Source organism: Cervus canadensis, chromosome 3 (genome assembly GCF_019320065.1).
Source record: "Cervus canadensis isolate Bull #8, Minnesota chromosome 3, ASM1932006v1, whole genome shotgun sequence".
NCBI classification, from domain to species: Eukaryota; Metazoa; Chordata; class Mammalia; order Artiodactyla; family Cervidae; genus Cervus; species Cervus canadensis.
In genome coordinates, this window is record NC_057388.1 from 94,060,449 (window position 1) to 94,080,363 (window position 19,915).

The 19,915-nt window shown below is 37.0% G+C and overlaps 1 protein-coding gene and 1 long non-coding RNA gene across 2 annotated transcripts in view; one reads left to right on the plus strand and one right to left on the minus strand.

Moving 5' to 3' along the window:
• NUP205 (nucleoporin 205) overlaps positions 1-19,915 on the plus strand; it is an 80,632-nt gene that overhangs the window by 10,406 nt on the left and 50,311 nt on the right. The window contains exons 4-13 of the mRNA XM_043463795.1: positions 1,476-1,620; positions 2,004-2,163; positions 2,572-2,800; positions 5,280-5,444; positions 8,698-8,873; positions 11,087-11,203; positions 11,408-11,545; positions 13,113-13,263; positions 14,756-14,961; positions 15,992-16,174. Coding sequence (XP_043319730.1) covers positions 1,476-1,620; positions 2,004-2,163; positions 2,572-2,800; positions 5,280-5,444; positions 8,698-8,873; positions 11,087-11,203; positions 11,408-11,545; positions 13,113-13,263; positions 14,756-14,961; positions 15,992-16,174 — 1,670 coding nt within the window. The remainder of the gene's footprint in view (positions 1-1,475; positions 1,621-2,003; positions 2,164-2,571; positions 2,801-5,279; positions 5,445-8,697; positions 8,874-11,086; positions 11,204-11,407; positions 11,546-13,112; positions 13,264-14,755; positions 14,962-15,991; positions 16,175-19,915) is intronic.
• Positions 4,245-19,915, minus strand: part of LOC122438682 — a 68,822-nt gene continuing 53,151 nt past the window's right edge. Inside the window, exon 3 of the long non-coding RNA XR_006268607.1 lies at positions 4,245-4,372. This is a non-coding gene — a long non-coding RNA (uncharacterized LOC122438682). The remainder of the gene's footprint in view (positions 4,373-19,915) is intronic.

Here is a 19,915-nt window from a genome sequence, read left to right on the forward strand (position 1 = left end):
AGTAGAAATATAAGAGAAGGTTATTTAATTTACTAGGGGAACAATCTTAAAAATATTTGAAAGATTTTATGTGAAAGAGAATAAAACAATGGATAGGTGTTTGAAGTAGAGGACCCTTTAGTTCAGTCACTCAGTCGTGTCCGACTCTTTGTGACCCCATGAGTCACAGCACGCCAGGCCTTCCTGTCCATCACAAACTCCCGGAGTTTACTCAAACTCATGTCCATCGAGTCAGTGATGCCATCCTGCCATCTCATCCTCTGTCATCCCCTTCTCCTCCTGCCCCCAATCCCTCCCAGCATCAGGGTCTTTTCCAATGAGTCAACTCTTTGCATGAGGTGGCCAAAGTATTGGAGTTTCAGCTTCAACATCAGTCCTTCCAATGAACACCCAGGACTGATCTCCTTTAGGATGGACTGGTTGGATCTCCTTGCAGTCCAAGGGACTCTCAAAAGTTCTCTCCAACACCACAGTTCAAAAGCATCAATTCTTTGGCGCTCAGCTTTCTTCACAGTCCAACTCTCACATCCATACATGACCACTGGAAAAACCATAGCCTTGACTAGACGGACCTTTGTTGGCAAAGTAATGCCTCTGCTTTTTAATATGCTATCTAGGTTGATCATAACTTTCCTTCCAAGGAGTAAGCGTCTTTTAATTTCATGGCTGCAGTCACCATCTGCAGTGATTTTGGAGCCCAAAAAAATTAAGTCTGATGCTGTGTCCACTGTCTCCCCACCTATTTCCCATGAGATGATGGGACCAGATGCCATGATCTTAGTTTTCTGAATATTAAGCTTTAAGCCAACTTTTTCACTCTCCTCTTTCACTTTCATCAAGAGGCTTTTTAGTTCCTCTTCACTTCCTGCTATAAGGGTGGTGTCATCTGCATACCTGAGGTTATTGATATTTCTTCCGGCAATCTTGATTCCAGCTTGTGCTTCCTCCAGCCCAGCATTTCTCATGATGTACTCTGCATATAAGTTAAATAAGCAGGGTGACAATATACAGCCTTGACGTACTCCTTTCCCTATTTGGAACCAGTCTGTTGGCCCATGTCCAGTTCTAACTGTTCTAACTGTTGCTTCCTGACCTGCATATAGGTTTCTCAGGAGGCAGGTCAGGTGGTCTGGTATTCCCATCTCTTTCAGAATTTTCCACAGTTTATTGTGATTCACACAGTTGAAGGCTTTGGCATAGTCAATAAAGCAGAAATAGATGTTTTTCTGAAACTCTCTTGCTTTTTCGATGATCCAGCGGATATTGGCAATTTGATCTCTGGTTCCTCTGCCTTTCCTAAAACCAGCGTGAACATCTGGAAGTTCACGGTTCACTTATTGCTGAAGCCTGGCTTGTCCCCTTAAACCCTGGGATTTCATAATGTCTTTGAACTGAGCATTGGTATCATGATTTATGTCACAGCCTAAAAACATACATGTTAACTTACTAAATTATTTCTCAACTTCCTTTTCTAGGAGAGCACCAACAGCCACATTTTCCTGGCCTCACCAGAGGATTAGTAGCTGTTCTTTTATACTGGGATGGAAAGCGATGCATTGCAAATTCCCTGAAAGCCTTGATACAGTCCCGACGAGGAAAGACATGGACCCTTGAACTCAGGTCTGTTTGCATGCTAGTATTTCAGGGCTTAAATAGAAATTGCTTGAAGAATTACAATTTTAGAAACAAAACTTTCTCTTTTGTATGTATAATTGAAGTAAAGTGTATAGTAAGTTGAGTAATAAACCCTCCCTTATTGTGCTGGGAATAACACAACAGTTTAAATCTGCTTTATTTCATTTACAAATGAAATATTACTCAATTATTTATGGTTAGAAGTTTACTGAAACACAGTGATCTGAAAAGAATGAAAAGAGCTAGATTATAACTCATCGTGCTTGTTTCCAGTTACCCAACATTATTGTCAAAAGAGTATTTGCTATATCCATGTGATGAGGAAGTTTAAACACTATAGTTCATTGTAACTTGATTTTTTATCACAGTCCGGAGCTGGTTTCCATGACAACACGGTTTACTGATGAGCTGATGGAGCAAGGATTGACTTACAAAGTTCTTACTCTGGTGTCACAGATTGATGTTAACAATGAGTTTGAGAAACTGCAGCGTGAGAGAGGTTTGGGCAGTGAAAAACATCGAAAAGAGGTAAGTGTTCAGTGTGTCGGTTCACAGTTGTCTGTGTCAAATCTTGAAGGCAGAAAAGTCATGTCAGCTATAACATTCTTCTAATACATGCGTAGGAAAATTATAACATGGTGAAGTGTGGTCAGTTCATGAAATTGACTTGCACTTGTTTCAGCCTCTTTCTAGTCACTATGTGCCATGCTAGCACTTTTTCTAGAATGAGGCCTTTAAGAAATTGGTTATCCTGTAGAGGAAACTGGAGTTAGGATTTGTTCAGAATTGCAGAGTTGAGATTTTAGGGTCACTTATGGATTCAGATACATTTATTTAGTTCACCTTTATAATAGATAGTTGACACTTTGGAATAAGATCAGGCTTCATAGTAATTCATTTATAATGATAATCATTCACCTTCACCTTTATTTCTAGGTTTCAGATCTCATCAAGGAGTGCAGGCAGTCTCTGGCGGAAAGCCTTTTCGCCTGGGCTTGCCAGTCACCTTTAGGCAAAGATGACACTCTCCTCCTTATTGGACATTTGGAAAGAGTGACGGTTGAGGCCAATGGCTCGTTGGATGCAGTGAACCTGGCTCTTCTTATGGCGCTTTTGTACTGCTTCGATAGCAGCTTTATAGAAGAAAGCACAGAGGAACGTGATGGTAGTGAACTTTGTATCCACTAATACATTTATTTAAAAAAAATCAGGTTTAATTGTGGAGATGACATTTAAGAATGGTGACATTCGAACAGCTAGACTATAAATTGTATATTTTATTCCTCTGTGTGTAATTCATCCATATTTGGATATTTAGATATAAGATCACATTTTGAAAGTAATTTCAACCCTGTTAGATGTTTCTTTTATCGTTTGGGATTTTGAAATGGGAAAGTGGCTAAAGGATTTGCAATGTTTTTGAATTATGCATACATACTTTGGCCACCTTATGCGAAGAGTTGACTCATTGGAAAGGACCCTGATGCTGGGAGGGATTGGGGGCAGGAGGAGAAGGGGACGACAGAGGATGAGATGACTGGATGGCATCACCGACTCGATGGACATGAGTTTGAGTAAACTCTGGGAGTTGGTGATGTTGAGTAAACTCTGGGAGGCCTGGCGTGCTGCGATTCATGGGGTCGCAAAGAGTCGGACACAACTGAGTGACTGAACTGAACTGAACTGAATTTGCTTGTTTTTTATTTATTCACATTTTAAACCTTTCATTCTAAGGGGGGATGACTATAAATTTTAGTAACATGTCATCTTTGATGTTGTTTTCTGTGAAGTAGGTAGAATTTCTCTTGCTAACCTTGTAAACAGGCTTCTCTGGTGGCTCGGCAGTAAAGAATCCATTTGGCAATGCAGGAGATACACGTTTGATCCCTGGGTTGGGAAGATCCCCTGGAGAAGGAAATGGCAACCCACTCTAGTATTCTTGCCTGGGAAATCCCATGGAGAGAGGAGCTTGGCAGGCTACAGTCCATGGGGTCACAAAAAGTCAGATGTGACTTCGCGACTAAACAACTTAAACAAAAACCTTATAAACAGTTATTGCTTAGAGCTGAGGATCTTAAAAATGATTCTCACAAAGGAAGATTACTGCTATTTAATGTCATGCATGCGTGCTAAGTCACTTCAGTCATGTCTGACTCTTTGTGACCCTTTTGACTGCCAGGCTCCTCCGTCCATGGGATTCTCTAGGCAAGAATACTGGAGTGGGTTGCCATGCCCTCCAGGGGATCTTCCCAACCCAGGGATTGAACCTGCTTCTCTTATGTCTTCTGCCTTGGCAGGCAGGTTCTTTACCACTAGCACCACCTGGGAAGCCCATTTAATGTCATAAATATTTATAATTATTCCAACAGTTTTCCCCTGTCCGCTTTTGATTGTATCATCCCAGTTTGCTTTCATTAGATATGTGAAGAGAACAGAGGTTTCCCATTCGTCTTTGGAGATCATCCTTAGCCGTTAGGAAAGGCTTATTTAAAACACAGCTATCCCGTACCTCCAGTCAAATTGTCAGGTGACACATCATGTCACATCACAAGCAGCACCTGTGCTATATTATTGCATTGTTGAGTTGCTCTGTCGTGTCCGACTCTTTGCGACCCCATGGACTGCAGCACGCCCGGCTCCCCTGTCCTTCACCATCTCCTGGAGCTTGCTCAGACTCATGTCCATTGACCTGTGCTACTCATAGGAATGCTGCCAGTTAATGCTTTGGTCAGATTTCCTGTATTGAATGAGATGAAGCACAGAATTAAGTGGATGTTGGCTGTGTTAATGGAAGTTTGTAAGCTGAAACTTTGAAATGCTAAATAGAATGAATGCCTGGGAAGTTTCATAGGTTTGGTATTCATTTAGGGTACTTATTTTGATTATCTCGTCTTAATTACTTGCTGATCTTTCTGAATATCTTTGTTAACGGGAGAAGTGAATTACTAATTCATGTATAATAGCAGATATAAACTTTAATAATACAGAAAATTAAAGAAAGTGTTTTTCCTGGTTTAAGGTTGGAACCACTGAACTGGTTATTCACAGAATGACATCAAAACAAAATATAAGAAAACAATGAAGTTAAATAAAATTCGTAGGTGATCAGTGATGTTACCCCCTATTTTAGATTTATTTGGGATCTTGTGCTTTTTCAAAGTACCATAGTATAATTGAAAATACCTTAATTATTTGGTTGTTTCATTTATGTTATAATCAGACTAGATGCATGCTTGCAGTTGGCATGCTTTGTTATGGTCAGGGTTTTCTTTTTAATATTTTAAATTCAGGCTGTTATTTAATCTCGTAAAAGTATCTTTCTTTAGTCTTTAATATTGGTTTATATTTTGGAATTTGTGCACAGAAAAAAATGACTGGCTGTTTAACTTTTTTCAAATTTGTTAATAGAACATTTACCAAAAAATCACTGCAAGTAGTGAAACTAAAATTTAGGGTTATTGTCATTTCTTTCATTTTTAGTTTGTGTACAGTTGTTACAATAGTGTTCTTATTTCTAAGATTCATGTTTAATTAGTCTTTTTTTACAGGAATTCTCTGACTTTCTTATTCTTAGATATCATTCCTACACATCAAAAGTGGAAATTTTCTCTGCTTTTTGGTACAGTGTCTATTTTTGTTTTCAGATATGATTCACCAACTTCCACTGTTGACAGAGAGGCAATACATTGCAACAATTCACTCTCGCCTTCAAGACTCACAGCCTTGGAAACTGCCAGGGCTGCAAGCCACAGTGAGACTTGCCTGGGCCCTGGCCTTGAGAGGGATATCTCAGCTGCCCGATGTGACAGGTAAACTGATTGTAGGTCATTTTCTTGTGAGAAACGACGTATCTGCTTTTTATAATATTTCAGAAAAGGTGTGACATTTGACATGTCTAAACATGAGCCTAGGAAGATGCTTAGAGTTGTGATGAATGAATCTTTTCCTTTTTTTCTTGTCTCTCAGAAACTGTTCAAAAATTTTTTTCTCTTTCTTGTAGCTAGTGATAATTCTCTTTTAGCTTCTTTTTTTTTAAGAGTTTGAAATTTGAAAATGACAGTGTAACATATATATATATTTTTTAACTTTTTCTTCTTGGGTTTGTTCATAGACATATTTTTCTCACATTGTGTCAGATTAAAAACTAGTATTAAAAATGCAATGTATTAGGAGGTATTTGGTTCAGTCAGTAATGGATGTGGAATTCTGACTTCTAACAATGTTTTCTACTGTAGCATATCCTTTTCTGCCATGTGTGTTCATGTAATTATCATCATACTAGTGGTTTACTGTAACAGGATGAGAAATAAACTTGTTGTCATTTGAAGCCCCTGAAATTGTCACTTCTGTAGGTTTTTATGGTAAATTTGGAAAGGTTTTATTAAGATTTACAGTCCATGGGCTTCCCAGGTGGCACAGTGGTAAAGAATCTGCTTGTCAGTGCAGGAGACACAGGAGACGTGGGTTTTTCATGGGTTGGGAAGATCCCCTGGAGGAGGAAATGGCAACCCACTCCAGTATTCTTGCCTAGAGAATCCCAGGGACAGAGGAGGCTGGTGGGAGGGCTACAGTCCGTGGAGTTGCAGAAGTGGGAAACGAGTGAGTGACTGCATTCACGTCAGTTTTCTAGTTTTATAGTGTCAGCAGATTCCAGTATCTTATAAATTGTGTGATTCCAGAACATTTTGTTCACTAGTCTCATGCTGTTCCCAAGTGGGCTGTGAAAAGCTTTTTTTGTGTTACACAGTTTTCTTTGGCTGAGTGTTTTTTATATTAAAGCTGATAAAAGGCTAATTAGACATTTACATTCATGTACAAATTCTGTTTTTTAACTATGCCTCTTCATTTATGAGTCTTATTTCAGTACTTTTTGGGCATAAAATGACCCTATGTGCTTTTAAGTAGCTATGTGATAGTTAATTATATTCATATACTGTAAATTACTGTACCATTGCCCTAATCTTGGGAGGCACATAGAATATGCTGTACCTCACTACTGAATAGTAGATAAGAATAGTCTAGAAATCTGGACCTGGTTTCAAATGCTAGATCTTTGGCTACTCAATCTCTTTGGTTTTGCATGCTCATATCCTTTCATAATCTTTGAAATTAGAGGTATTATAATGAACATTTTGAATACAAATTTTTTTCTGTTAATTTGTATTTTAAAAATTACTAGAAAAAATGAATAAATTATCTTATATTGCAGAAATGGTCGTTTCTTGAAATAATCCAGACAAATTTTACCAAGATCTGAATTTTGAAAAATTGCTTTCTACTCTTTATTATAGACTTCTGTAAATTTTATCAAATGTGTTTATTACATTATTTTATAAAAGTGTATTTTGAGTTTTATTAAACTCTAAAATTTTTGTATATTGTTTTGAGACATTAAAACTCATTTTACATTACGGTATTAGTGTACTTTATTACCTAAGTAGTCTTTAAAAAGTAGTTCTTAATTCTAGTATTTCTGAATTCAAGTGAAGACTTGGAACTAATTATCATTGTTATTATATGTTTAATTAACCATTTCAGTAATTATTAATAGTAGTAATAACAAATAATTAAGAAACTATTTTGTTCTCAAGGAATTTGTATAATATGGGTAGATATACAGGCTTTATTTCAAAATGCCAAACAGCACATAAACAAAAAAAGAAAAAAACCAACCAATCTCTTTTCCTCTGGTTAAGAATATCCTGGTTTATATCTATTCCAAGGCATTGAAAATGTACCTTAAGTAGCAGATTATATTTGGTCTCTATGACAGTGAAACAGAATAAGCTATTTAACATTTATTTTCCAAAGCCAGATTACCACAAAATTACCTAGCAGTTTTATATTTAAAGTTTAAAAGAACTGAACAGCAATGTAGTTTTTGATGGAAGGATGCAGCATCACCCATGATATACTTTTACTGAAAAAATGGAATGTAATTAATTAAGCTGCTCAAGATCAAACTTAGCAATATTTAGTGTAACCAGAGGAAAAGGAATATAGTAACTATATTACTGGGATGCAATGCTAACCCACATGGTGGAAAATGCTACAGTATAAGACATAGTTTTTTTCAGCAGAATAAAGGGCAAGAGGAAAATGAAAAAGATGTAAGAGGAGCCTACAGATATATCAGTTAATTGCAGTGTGTAGACCTTATTTGGATACAGATTCTAACAAACAACTTGCCCTAAAGAGAAGAAGCAAAAAGACAAAACTAAAATCTTTCATAACATTTATGGGACAGTTGTAAATTTAACCACTGACTGGAGTTTTGATATTGAGTTATGTAGCAAAATACTAATGGCATTACATATGTGGTTTTTTTCCTTTTTTTTAAAGTGCCATTTTGAGTTGTATACTTAGAAGTATAGTGTTAAATTGTCTGGTATTTGCTTCAGTCTAAGTGGAGAGGAAGAATGCATGGCGATCTAAATGATATAAAGTTAATCGTAAATGGTTAATATTGTAGCTATTGTAGGGGATGTGGAGGTTCATTATACTTGTTTTCTCTTTTTTCACTTATCTGTTTAAAGTTTTCCAAGTACAAAGCTAAAAATATTACAAATAGACCACTTTGTCTTTAGGTTAAGATTTATTTAGTTTTTCCGTTTTTGCTACTTGTTTACCAGATTAATAGAGTTGCTTAAGTGGCCATGTTTTTGATTTTCACTTGTTGACTGAAGACTTTTGCTGAATGATCCAGTTCATTTCATTGAGATTAAAGCCTTAGCATCATTTAAACTTGTTAATATTTTGATAATAGCTTTCTGACTACATTTGTGTTACATCATACATCTGTTAAGTATTTATTTATTTATTTTTATCACTCTTAATGTTACTGTGAAGAGCAGATGGTTTTCTAATGCACTTTTTTGGTAGTTCTTTGGGGTTTATTAGTCAATTACAGTTACACACTGTCTTATTTTGTGTGTAACTCAAAATATACACAGACGAAGGGTTGAGAAGAGATCTGAATTTTGAACTGTCAGGAGAATATTATGAAGTATTATAATCTAGTAACTTTTCCTCCATGTGCTATTTTTCTAAATACATTTCTAGCTCTGGCTGAATTCACAGAAGCAGATGAAGCAATGGCAGAGCTTGCAATTGCTGACAACGTTTTCCTGTTCCTCACTGAATCTGTAGTGGTGTCAGAAAACTTCTATCAGGAGGAATTTTATATTCGTAGAATCCACAATCTCATTACAGATTTCTTGGCACTTATGCCAATGAAGGTAAGTGTAATAACGTAGGGTGAGTAAGAGTGGTAGAAGATAATAAAAGACTTATTAACTGAGAACAAACTAAAAGGAAGTAATATTTGACATTGAGAGTGGTTTATAATGAGAAAGTAGGAAGCAAGTGAAAATGCTTCTGTGGGGAGAAAATTATTAACTCTGTGCTATCCTGAGGAATCAGTGTTAAGGTTGCCTTATTTAATGCTTTTTATACATGATTAGTAAGATGCATAGTGGAGAATCTTCAGTTTTATAGATAATTGTTTAAACACTTAATTATAGTGTGTAAATGGACCTCCACATAGATACAGGTAATGGGTTTAAGAAACTAATGCAAAGGTTAGTTTTTCTTTTTAATTTTTTTTTTGTTTTTTAATAATAGGGCTCAGGGGCCCTGCCTATCTCTAGCATGAGGTTATATTTAAATAAAGTGCTGGAGCTATAGCTTTGTTGCAGAAAGGGATTCTTAGAGCCATTTCAGACAGTTCCTTCATAGCATATTTCTGTGTGCCATTTTGTGCCAAAGAAGTGGTGGCAGGAAGTAAAAGAGAGAGTAAAGTCCTATAAAACTGCTCTGTGTGTGTGTGTGTGTGTGCAAGCTTGCATGAGGAAACACCCGATATGGAGTTCTGATATGATACATCTTAAAAAATACAAGTCAAGTGGAAAAAATACCTGGAGTGGCAGCAAACAAAGAGTTAACTGCTTACTCACGCTATAATGAATCAAGTGTTCATTGAGTTTCAGCTGTGTTCCAGGTAACTATGCTAGGAATTGTGAAGAAGACAAATAAGTAGGAGACTCATTCCCTGCCAGCAAAGAATGTATATATAGTCTAGTTGGAGAAATAACATACACACAGAGAAATATAGATAGTAACAGGAAGTAAACGAAGGTGTAGAGAGTAAATTGCTGTGTATTTTTTTAGGTTAAGGATAGCTCACTTAGACTAGAATAGTCAAGGAGTATTTAACAGATAACTTCAGACCTCATCAGCCTTGAAGGACATGATAGAGTAACATGCTAGAAATTTTGAGTAGAAATTTTTTCATTTTATATTTGTGGAAATGAAGCTTTAGAAAAGGTTAAGGCTTTAACTTTTTCTAGTTATTAGTCTAGAAGGGACTCTTAATATGGAAAGATAATGGTCATCTGGAAGGATGAAGACTGAGAGGAGTTTGAATAAACAAAATCATACATGGTTTGAATAGGGTAAGCAATGAACTTATTCACACATCAGGACACTGTAATTTTGTTAATATAATACTGTTTTTAGGTTATCTATTTTTTCTTGGATAAGCTTTGATGCTTTTTGTCTTCAGTGGATTTTTCTATTTCATTCCACTTATCAAATTGATAGCATAAAGTTATTCCTAATAGTATACTTTTTATGTCTATATGATCTGTAGTGATGTTTCTTTTTTCATCCCTAATATTGGTAATTTGTGTTTTCTCCTTTTTTTCTTAATTAACTAGGCTAGAAGTTTATCAGTCTTATTGATCTTTCCAATGAGCCAGCTTTTGGCTTCGTTGATTTTCTTAAGTTTTCTTTCACTGTTACTGATTTCAGCTTTTATTATTTTCTTTCTCTCTGCTTGGGTTTTAATTTGCCCTTTCATTTCAGTTTCTAACAGCGGAAGGTTAAATTATTGATTTGAAACCTTTATTTTTTTCCTAATACAAGCATTTAGTGTTATAAATTTATCGTAATTACTGCTTTAACTTGATCAAATTTTTATGTTTTTGTTATTAGTCAACTTAATGTATTTTTTTATTTTCCTTGAGACTTTTTTGATTGATGGGTTATTTACAAGTACACTGTTTAGTGAATATTTAGGAGGCTAGTTTTGCCTGTTAATATTGACTCTGGTATTGGTAGTTACTAAATAGTACTAGGAATGCTAAATATCCTGTAATGTTCAGAATCATTCAACCAGTGAAGAAGTGTCCTGCCCAAAATGTCAGTAATTGAGAAACACTATAGTTAAAATTATCTATAATGGGAATTGCATTGAGTTTTAAGATCTTAGAAATCATAGATAATAATATTGTAATAAAATTGCTGGTATATTCATTTCCATGACTAAAGTGGAGTTGATATTTAAACTATTTTTCTTTTATGTAATAACTTAGTTACCTGATTTTCTGTTTCATTATTATTAGCACATATAATAAATTTACATATGAATTGCCTGTAATAAATTTCATAGGTGAAGCAGTTGAGGAATCGGGCAGATGAAGATGCTCGAATGATTCACATGAGTATGCAGATGGGGAATGATCCCCCCATTTCACTTAGAAGGGATCTGGAACACTTAATGCTCTTGGTAAGTTGTTATATTGGATCATCATCTCCCTCTCTCTGTTACTTTTCCCCTAACTTTGGAAAATTTCAGATCTTTTTCCCCTAACTTTGGAAAGTTTCAGGCCTAATATCTTAAACATACAGGTGAATTCAATAAAATGTAACTTATTTAAAAGTAGTTTTTTAGTTACAGACATTTTCACATAGTTTTTTTTACACTTTGCAGATCGGTGAGCTATATAAAAAGAATCCTTTCAATTTAGAACTTGCGCTGGAATACTGGTGTCCATCAGAGCCTCTTCAGACTTCCACTATCCTGGGTTCTTATCTTGGGGTGGCTCACCAACGACCCCCTCAACGCCAGGTGAGCTCTTGATTTTCCTGCTTTTTACCTTGGAAATCATAAAAACATGAAGAATGGTATTTTCCTCATGTTACTGCTGTTCATGCAAAATGAACACTTGTAAACTTTAGGTGTTTATACTTATTTAAGGAAATGGAAACTGTTAAATTGATCTGATCATTTCAAAGTTTATCCAGTCAGCCTTGTATTAGATGCTAGCTATGTATTGAATCATTAGATGTAGGAAAGTGTCTAGTTTCTTTGTGAGTCGCTAAATAAGTGTGTGACTAAATAAGTGACTAATTAAAACTAATATTTATTAGCTTATTCTGTCCTCTATAGGCATAACAACAAATATCCATCTTTCTTAGCAAGTTGGGTAAGATAGGAGAGGTACAAATACTAAAGAAAAAAGGCTTAGAAGTTATAATTAATGCCAAAATGCCTATGAGTCAGTAGATAGTGTAGGAAAAAGTTCATTTTCTATTCTGTATTAACTTTTAAAATATGTTATGCATTAACCAATCAGAGGGATTACCATATCTGTCTTCATTCTTTTGGGATTTTCTATTTTAAATGGTTTCATGCCATGTACTATAATTTTGATTTGTGCTAACAGTCAAAGGTCAAGACCCCCTTTTTTAAACTGTATTTCTTACATTTATTGTTTCACTTTTTTCCTCACTTAAAAAATATATTTCAGGGAAGGATTTATTAAAATTTTTTAGAGATTAAAATAATTTCCATTATGAAGATTTTCAAACATGGGAGAATAATTATAGCGAACACCCAGTATCTTAATTTAATAGCTGTTAACATCTTGCCGTATTTACTTCTGCTCTTGTTATTTCTATTGCTTTTTTTTTTGCTGAGTTTATTTTAAAGTAAATTATAGGCAGCATGACCTTTTCATCTCTCATTGGTTAATATCTCTTGAAAATAAGGATATTTTTCTATATGATCATAAGATCATTGTTAAACCCAACAGATTTAACAAAAATTTCCAGAGATCTGTAACATTTCTGGTTCAGAGTTCCAACTAATTAGTCTAAGTAATATATTTAGTTGTTGATAATAGATTTAAGGCTTAAGCAGGAGAAAAGAGAAACCTAAGAAGTGAACCTAGAGAACAGGAGTATAGAAACATGTATCAGCAAGAAGATAAAACAGTATGTTTAGGTTACGATCAAAAATTCTTCCAGGTTCCTAGATCTTCGTATTCAGTTTTACTGGGGTTTAGGAACTCTGGGTTCTAAGTGTGTCTTTGAATTTGCTGGTTAATTTTAGCTGAGTAAATTCTTCAATTGTTTTACATATTTAGAATATGAGTAGTCTTGTATTTGTGATATTTAGTTGTTTTTAAACAATGTACGTTGGGTTCACAAAGATATTCTGTAGTTCCATTAAATTACTAATGATAAACTTGGAAATGCAGTTTTTCATAAATAGAATACAAGATTATTTTGTCTTGGGGGAAGTTAAATAAGAGTACTTAGTTTTGGTTCATATGTAGTCTACATTGGCTAGTTCATGTTGGCTTAAAGTTAAGCTATGCTTTATGTAAACTGTTGGCTTTTCCGTATTTCAGGTTGTCTTGTCAAAGTTTGTTAGGCAAATGGGCGACCTGTTGCCTCCAACTATTTATATTCCTTACTTGAAGATGCTGCAGGGATTGGCCAATGGGCCCCAGTGTGCCCACTACTGTTTCAGCCTGCTCAAAGTCAATGGGAGCAGTCATGGTAAGAAAAATCTAGATGTTTTCTATGTTTGTCATGACATTCAGTATTCTTCTACCTGTTAAAGCATATTGGTAATTTGTGCTGGGTTCTACTGGGCGTATACATTATATTTATAACAGAAAAGCACACTGCTGGCTCTATGTATGATGATGCTTTGATTATGGTCTCAAAGAGGGGAGAGTGTTACCATTTGCTTTATAAAATACAGTACAGTTTAAGAAATGAGGGTTAATATGCATTTTCAAGAACACTTCCGGTGTTCAAAGCAGGATATGTACCCTTGCCACATAAGTTTGATTTTTCTAGTTTCTCTTCGGATGTCCTTGTTTTCTCAATTTCTGTTCTTAGTTTTTCTCTCAACTTTTTCCCAGTTTCAGCATTTAATTTTCAGATTTGAGTCTGGTTATATAAAAAAAAAAATGTGTGCATCCCTCATTCAGTAGGTAAAGAATCTGCCAGCAGTACAGGAGACCGGGGTTCCATTCTTGGGTTGGGGAGATCTCCTGGAGAAGGAAATGGCAACCCACTCAGTATTCTTGCCTGGAGAATCCCAGGGACAGAGGAGCCTGGTGGGCTGCAGCCCATGGGGTCGCAAGAGTAGGACACGACTTAGCGACTAAGCCACCAACCACACCAAAGATAGTGCAAAAGGGAAGAGAAAGAAATATTTATTAAACATCTGTCAGGTAGATTACTTTCATTTTTACATTTGAAGAAACAGGTTTAGCAAAGTGAAGTAATTTAAGGTCACAATGCATAGGCAACCCATGATTGGTAATTGAGATCTGCCTGACTCTAAGACTGGAGTTTTGACCATTTTGTTAAGGCTTCTTTGTCTTGTCTGCTAGGCTTTTACTCTCAGTGCTTAGTATGTAATAGAGTACTGTAATCTGCAAATCATGATTGTAGTTATCTCTCTCTTTGGAAATTTAATTTAAGCTCAACATTTGGGAACTGCTCATGGGAAAAGCAGCCCTGAATAGTTACATGACAACATGGAGAAATGTCCTGGATTCGAAGTAGGTAACTGACATCCAGGGCTTCCTAGGTGACTCAGCAGTAAAGAATCTGCCTCCCAATGCAGGAGATGCAGGAGATGCAGAAGATGTGGGTTCGATCCCTGGATCAGGAAGATCCCCTAGAGGAAATGGCAATCCACTGTAGTATTCTTGCCTGGGAAATCCCATGGACAGAGGAGCCTGGTGGGCTGCAGTCCATGGGGTTGCCAAGCATTGGCCATGACGGAGCACACACGAAGGGCAGGGCAACTGACATCCAAAGTAATTTACCTTTGTACTTGCATGGGCACCACCCAGTCTTAGTCCCAGAGAAAAATTAATCCAGAGTTCTAGTTTACAGAGGACTTCTAACACACAGCATATCTAGGACAAAGGCAAACAAAATTATTGTTTTATGTTTATTTTCTCCCTCCATTTCCAAGCAAGTACTTAGACAATTTTGAAAGGAAATTCTGTGCTGTGTTTCTTTCCAGTTGAAAATATCCAGGGAGCAGGTGGCAGTCCTGTTTCCTGGGAACATTTCTTTCACTCCTTGATGCTTTACCACGAGCACCTCCGGAAGGATCTTCCGAGCGCAGATAGTGTCCAGTACCGCCACCTGCCTTCACGCGGTATCACCCAGAAGGAGCAGGATGGGTTGATTGCTTTTCTGCAGCTGACATCTACCATCATTACTTGGGTAGGTAACCCACCTGCAGCGTGTGAGTACAGTGTAATTTTATTTGTATTCTAACACAGTGGCATTTTAAGGAGCCCCCAAGTTTTCTTATAATGCTTAAAGTTTATAAGCGATAAATTTAGCATTTATATTTGGCATTCTGTTCTTCTAAGTTCTTTGTTTCTTCACCTTTAAAGGGTGTGTGGTATTCCCTGCTTACTGTCAGAAGTGTGTATGAAAATCATAGCCTAATCGTGTGGTTTGTATTTTTTGATGTTGAAGTGTACGAGCTATTTATATATTTTGGGTATTAACCCCTTACTGGCCATTTCATTTACAAATATTTTCTCCCGTTCTGTATATGGGTTGTTTCATTTTGCCAGTGGTTTACTTTGCTGTGCAAAAGCTTTTAAGTTTAATTAGGTCCCATTTGTTCTTCTGGTTGTTTCTGTTGTTCGCTAGCGCAAAGCTAAGTTCCATTGTCTGACATTCTCTCTGAAGAACAGGAATAGTGTCTTCTAAATTTATTGGTTTTTCTAAGAATGCTAAACAGTATTCAAAGTCAAAACATAAAGTTTGTAATTGTTTACTGTTGAATTAAATTGAAGTGATACTTGGTACTCTGTGTGTGTGTATGTGTGTGTGTGTGTGTGTGTGTGTGTGTGTATGTATTTCTATTTTTTTTCTCAGAAAAGGACAAGGTATTTTTCTCATTTATATATGACATTGTTCCAGAAAGGATTTAAAATGCCTAGGTAAGATTTATGTGACCCTGGAAGACTGTTTATCTCTGTTTGTATATTTTGTTTTCTAGTTTTAGAGCTGTAATTCAGTAAAGGCTATTTTTTTCCTCCATTTTTTTATATTAACTGAGCTTGTGATCTGATTTGATCTACTTGTAGAGTTCAGGCATTTGCTTTGTTTTAGTATGTGTTAATTAAGCCTGTGAATACTCAGTGTAAGTGTTAGCAATTTAGATGATTTTACTGGTCATTTTCTTAGCTTTTAAACATGCGAAGCCTGTCTTGTTCTTTTTGTATTCAATTCGCAGAGTGAAAATGCCCGTTTGGCACTCTGTGAGCATCCCCAGTGGACCCCCGTGGTGGTGACCCTGGGCCTCCTGCAGTGCAGTATCCCTCCTGTGCTAAAGGCTGAACTACTGAAGACACTTGCAGCGTTCGGAAAATCGCCTGAAATTGCTGCTTCTCTCTGGCAGTCGTTAGAATATACTCAGGTAGTACTATGAGCTCTCTTACTTACATTACTATAGTTTGGAAGTGAGTTTTGATACTGTTGTACAAGCAAGTGCATCCAGTTGAAACTTAAAGTACACCATGAACTTCCCAAATAGAAAGTTATGATTTTGGTACTGAGCATAACATCAGAAACTAATAGGCTTGGATTTTTCTCTTGGATCAGTTGACAACTTCACTGGGTTACTAGAGATTGGTTCTTCTCTTAAGACTTTGTTTTTCAGTGTGTGTAAGATTAATAAATGGACAGAATTCCTCAAGTCTGTCTGTGGGTATTAGCCTGCAGTAAGCGTTCAGAAGTCATCTGTACTCATTAAATGTGAGGGATGCCCAGTTTTCTTTTTTACTGCTTCCTTCTGGGACCCTTCCTGTCTTATAACAGTCAAGTAAAATGTCTTATCAACTATTACTTCTTTAGATATAAGCCCTATTGGAATTTTTATGTCAAGATGGGCTTATTCTATAAGTGATGGAGTGAAAAAAGGAAAATAAGATTGTGTTCTGTAGAGATATTTCTAGGAAAATGGTTAGGTGGAACATGCATTTGTCTTCAAAATAATATGACATAAGGGAGCCTGTGATTCTGACATATTGGTAGAAGCTGCTGTTTGAAGCAGTATTCTAGTTGATTTCTAACATACGTGTCCTGAATATGTTAATGATACTTTATGAAAACAAATAAAGTTGGTATGTGCTGAGAGGCTGGGCCACTTTTCTTTTAGTATTAATAATTCAGTTCTTTCATTCAGGAGCATGTCAGTACTTATTATTGTCCTAAGTGCTTCAGTTCAGTTCAGTCGTGTCTGACTCTCTGTGACCCTATGGACTGCAGCACGTCAGGCCTCCCTGTCCATCACCAACTCCTGGTGTTTACTCAGAGTCATGTCCATTGAATCAGTGATGCCATCCACCATCTCATCCTCTGTTGTCCCCTTCTCCTCCTGCCCCCAGTCCCTCCCAGCATCAGGGTCTTTTCCAATGAGTCAACTCTTCGCATGAGGTGGCCAAAGTATTGGAATTTCAGCTTCAACATCAGTCCTTCCAATGAACACCCAGGACTGATTTCTTTTGGGATGGACTGGTTGGATCTCCTTGCAGTCCAAGGGACTCGTAAGAATCTCCAACACCACAGTTCAAAAGCATCAATGCTTTGGTGCTCAGCTTTCTTTATAGTCCAGCTCTCACATCCATACATGACTACTGGAAAAACCATAGCCTTGACTAGATGGACCTTTGTTGGCAAAGTAATGTCTCTGCTTTTTAATATGCTGTCTAGGTTGGTCATAACTTTCCTTCCAAGGAGTAAGCGTCTTTTAATTTCATGGCTGCAGTCACCATCTGCAGTGATTTTGGAGCCCCCCAAAATGAAGTCAGCCACTGTTTCCACAGTTCCCCCATCTATTTCCCATGAAGTGATGGGACTGGATGCCATGACCTTAGTTTTCTGAATGTTGAGCTTTAAGCCAACTTTTTCACTCTTCTCTTTCACTTTCATCAAGAGGCTTTTTAGTTCTTCATTTTCTGCCATAAGTGTGGTGTCATCTGCATATCCGAGGTTATTGATATTTCTCTGGGCAATCTTGATTCCAGCTTGTGCTTCATCCAGCCCAGCGTTTCTCATAATGTACTCTGCATAGAAGTTAAATAAGCAGCATGACAATATACAGCCTTGTTGTACTCCTTTCCCTATTTGGAACCAGTCTGTTGTTCCATGTCAAGTTCTAACTGTTGCTTCCTGACCTGCATACAGGTTTCTCAAGAAGCAGGTCAGGTGGTTTGGTATTCCCATCTCTTTCAGAATTTTCCACAGTTTTTTGTGATCCACACAGTCAAAGGCTTTGGTATAGTCAATAAAACAGAAGTAGATGTTTTTCTGGAACTCTCTTGCTTTTTTGATGATCCAGTGAATGTTGGCAATTTGATCTCTGATTCCTCTGCCTTTTCTAAAAGGCAGTTTGGAAGTTGACGGTTCATGTATTGCTGAAGCCTGGCTTGGAGAATTTTGAGCATTACTTTGCTGCTGTGTTAGATGAGTACAATTAAGCAGTGGTTTGAGCATTCTTTGGCATTGCCTTTCTTTGGAATTGGAATGAAAACTAACCTTTTCCAGTCCTGTGGCCGCTGCTGAGATTTCCAGATTTGCTGGCATATTGAGTGCAGCACTTTCATGGAATCATCTTTTAGGATTTGAAATAGCTCAGTTGGAATTCCATCATCTCCACCAGTTTTGTTCGTAGTGATGCTTCCTAAGGCCCACTTGACTTCACATTCTAGGATGTCTGGCTCTAGGTGAGTGATCACACCATCCTGATTATCTGGGTCGTGAAGATCTTTTTTGTATGGTTTGTCTGTGTACTCTTGCCACCTCTTCTTAATATCTCCTGCTTCTGTTAGGTCCATACCGTTTCTGTTGTTTATTGAGCCCCTCTTTGCATGAAATGTTCCCCTGGTATCTCTAGTTTTCTTGAAGAGATCTCTAGTCTTCCCCATTCTGTTGTTTTCCTCTGTTTCTTTGCACTGATCACTGAGGAAGGCTTTCTTATCTTTCCTTGCTATTCTTTGGAACTCTGCATTCAAATGGGAATATCTTTCCTTTTCTCCTTTGCTTTTCGCTTCTCTTCTTTTCACAGCTATTGGTAAGGCCTCCTCGGACAGCCATTTTGCTTTTTTGCATTTCTTTTTGTTGGGGGTGGTCTTGATCCCTGTCTCCTGTACAGTGTCACAAACTTCCGTCCATAGTTCGTCATGCACTCTAGTCTATCAAATCTAGTCCCTCAAATCTACTTCTCACTTCCACTGTGTAATCATATGGGATTTGATTTAGGTCATACCTGAATAATCTAGTGTTTTTCCCACTTTCTTCAATTTAAGTCTGAATTTGGCAATAAGGAGTTCATGATCTGAGCCACAGTCAGCTCCCGGTCTTGTTTTTGCTGAATGTATAGAGCTTCTCCATCTCTGGCTGTGAAGAATATAATCAATCTGATTTTGTCATTGACCAGTTGGTGATGTCCATGGGTAGAGTCTTCTCTTGTGTTGTTGGAAGAGGGTGTTTGCTATGACCAGTGCTTTCTCTTGGCAAAACTCTGTTAGCTTTTGCCCTGCTTCATTCTGTACTCCAAGGCCAAATTTGCCTGTTACTCCAGGTGTTTCTTGGCTTCCTACTTTTGCATTCTAGTCCCCTATAATTAAAAGGACATCTTTTTTGGGTGTTAGTTCTAGAAAGTCTTGTAGGTCTTCATAGAACCCTTCAACTTCAGCTTCTTCAGCAATACTGGTCAGGGCATAAACTTGGATTTCTGTGATATTGAATGGTTTGCCTTGGAAACGAACAAAGATCATTCTGTCGTTTTTGAAATTGCATCCAAGGACTGCATTTTAGACTCTTGTTGACTATGATGGCTACACTATTTCATCTAAGGGATTTTTGCCCACAGCAGTAGATATAATGGTCATCTGAGTTAAATTCACCCATTCCAGTCATTTTAGTTCACTGATACCTAAAATGTCAATGTTCACTCTTGCCATCTCCTATTTGACCATTTACCATGATTCATGGACCTAACATTCCAGGTTCCTATGCAATATTGCTCTTTACAGCATCGGACCTTGCTTCCATCATGAGTTACATCCACAACTGGGTGTTGTTTTTGCTTTGGCTCCATCCCTTCATTCTTTCTGGAGTTATTTCTCCACTGATCTCCAGTAGCATGTTGGGCACC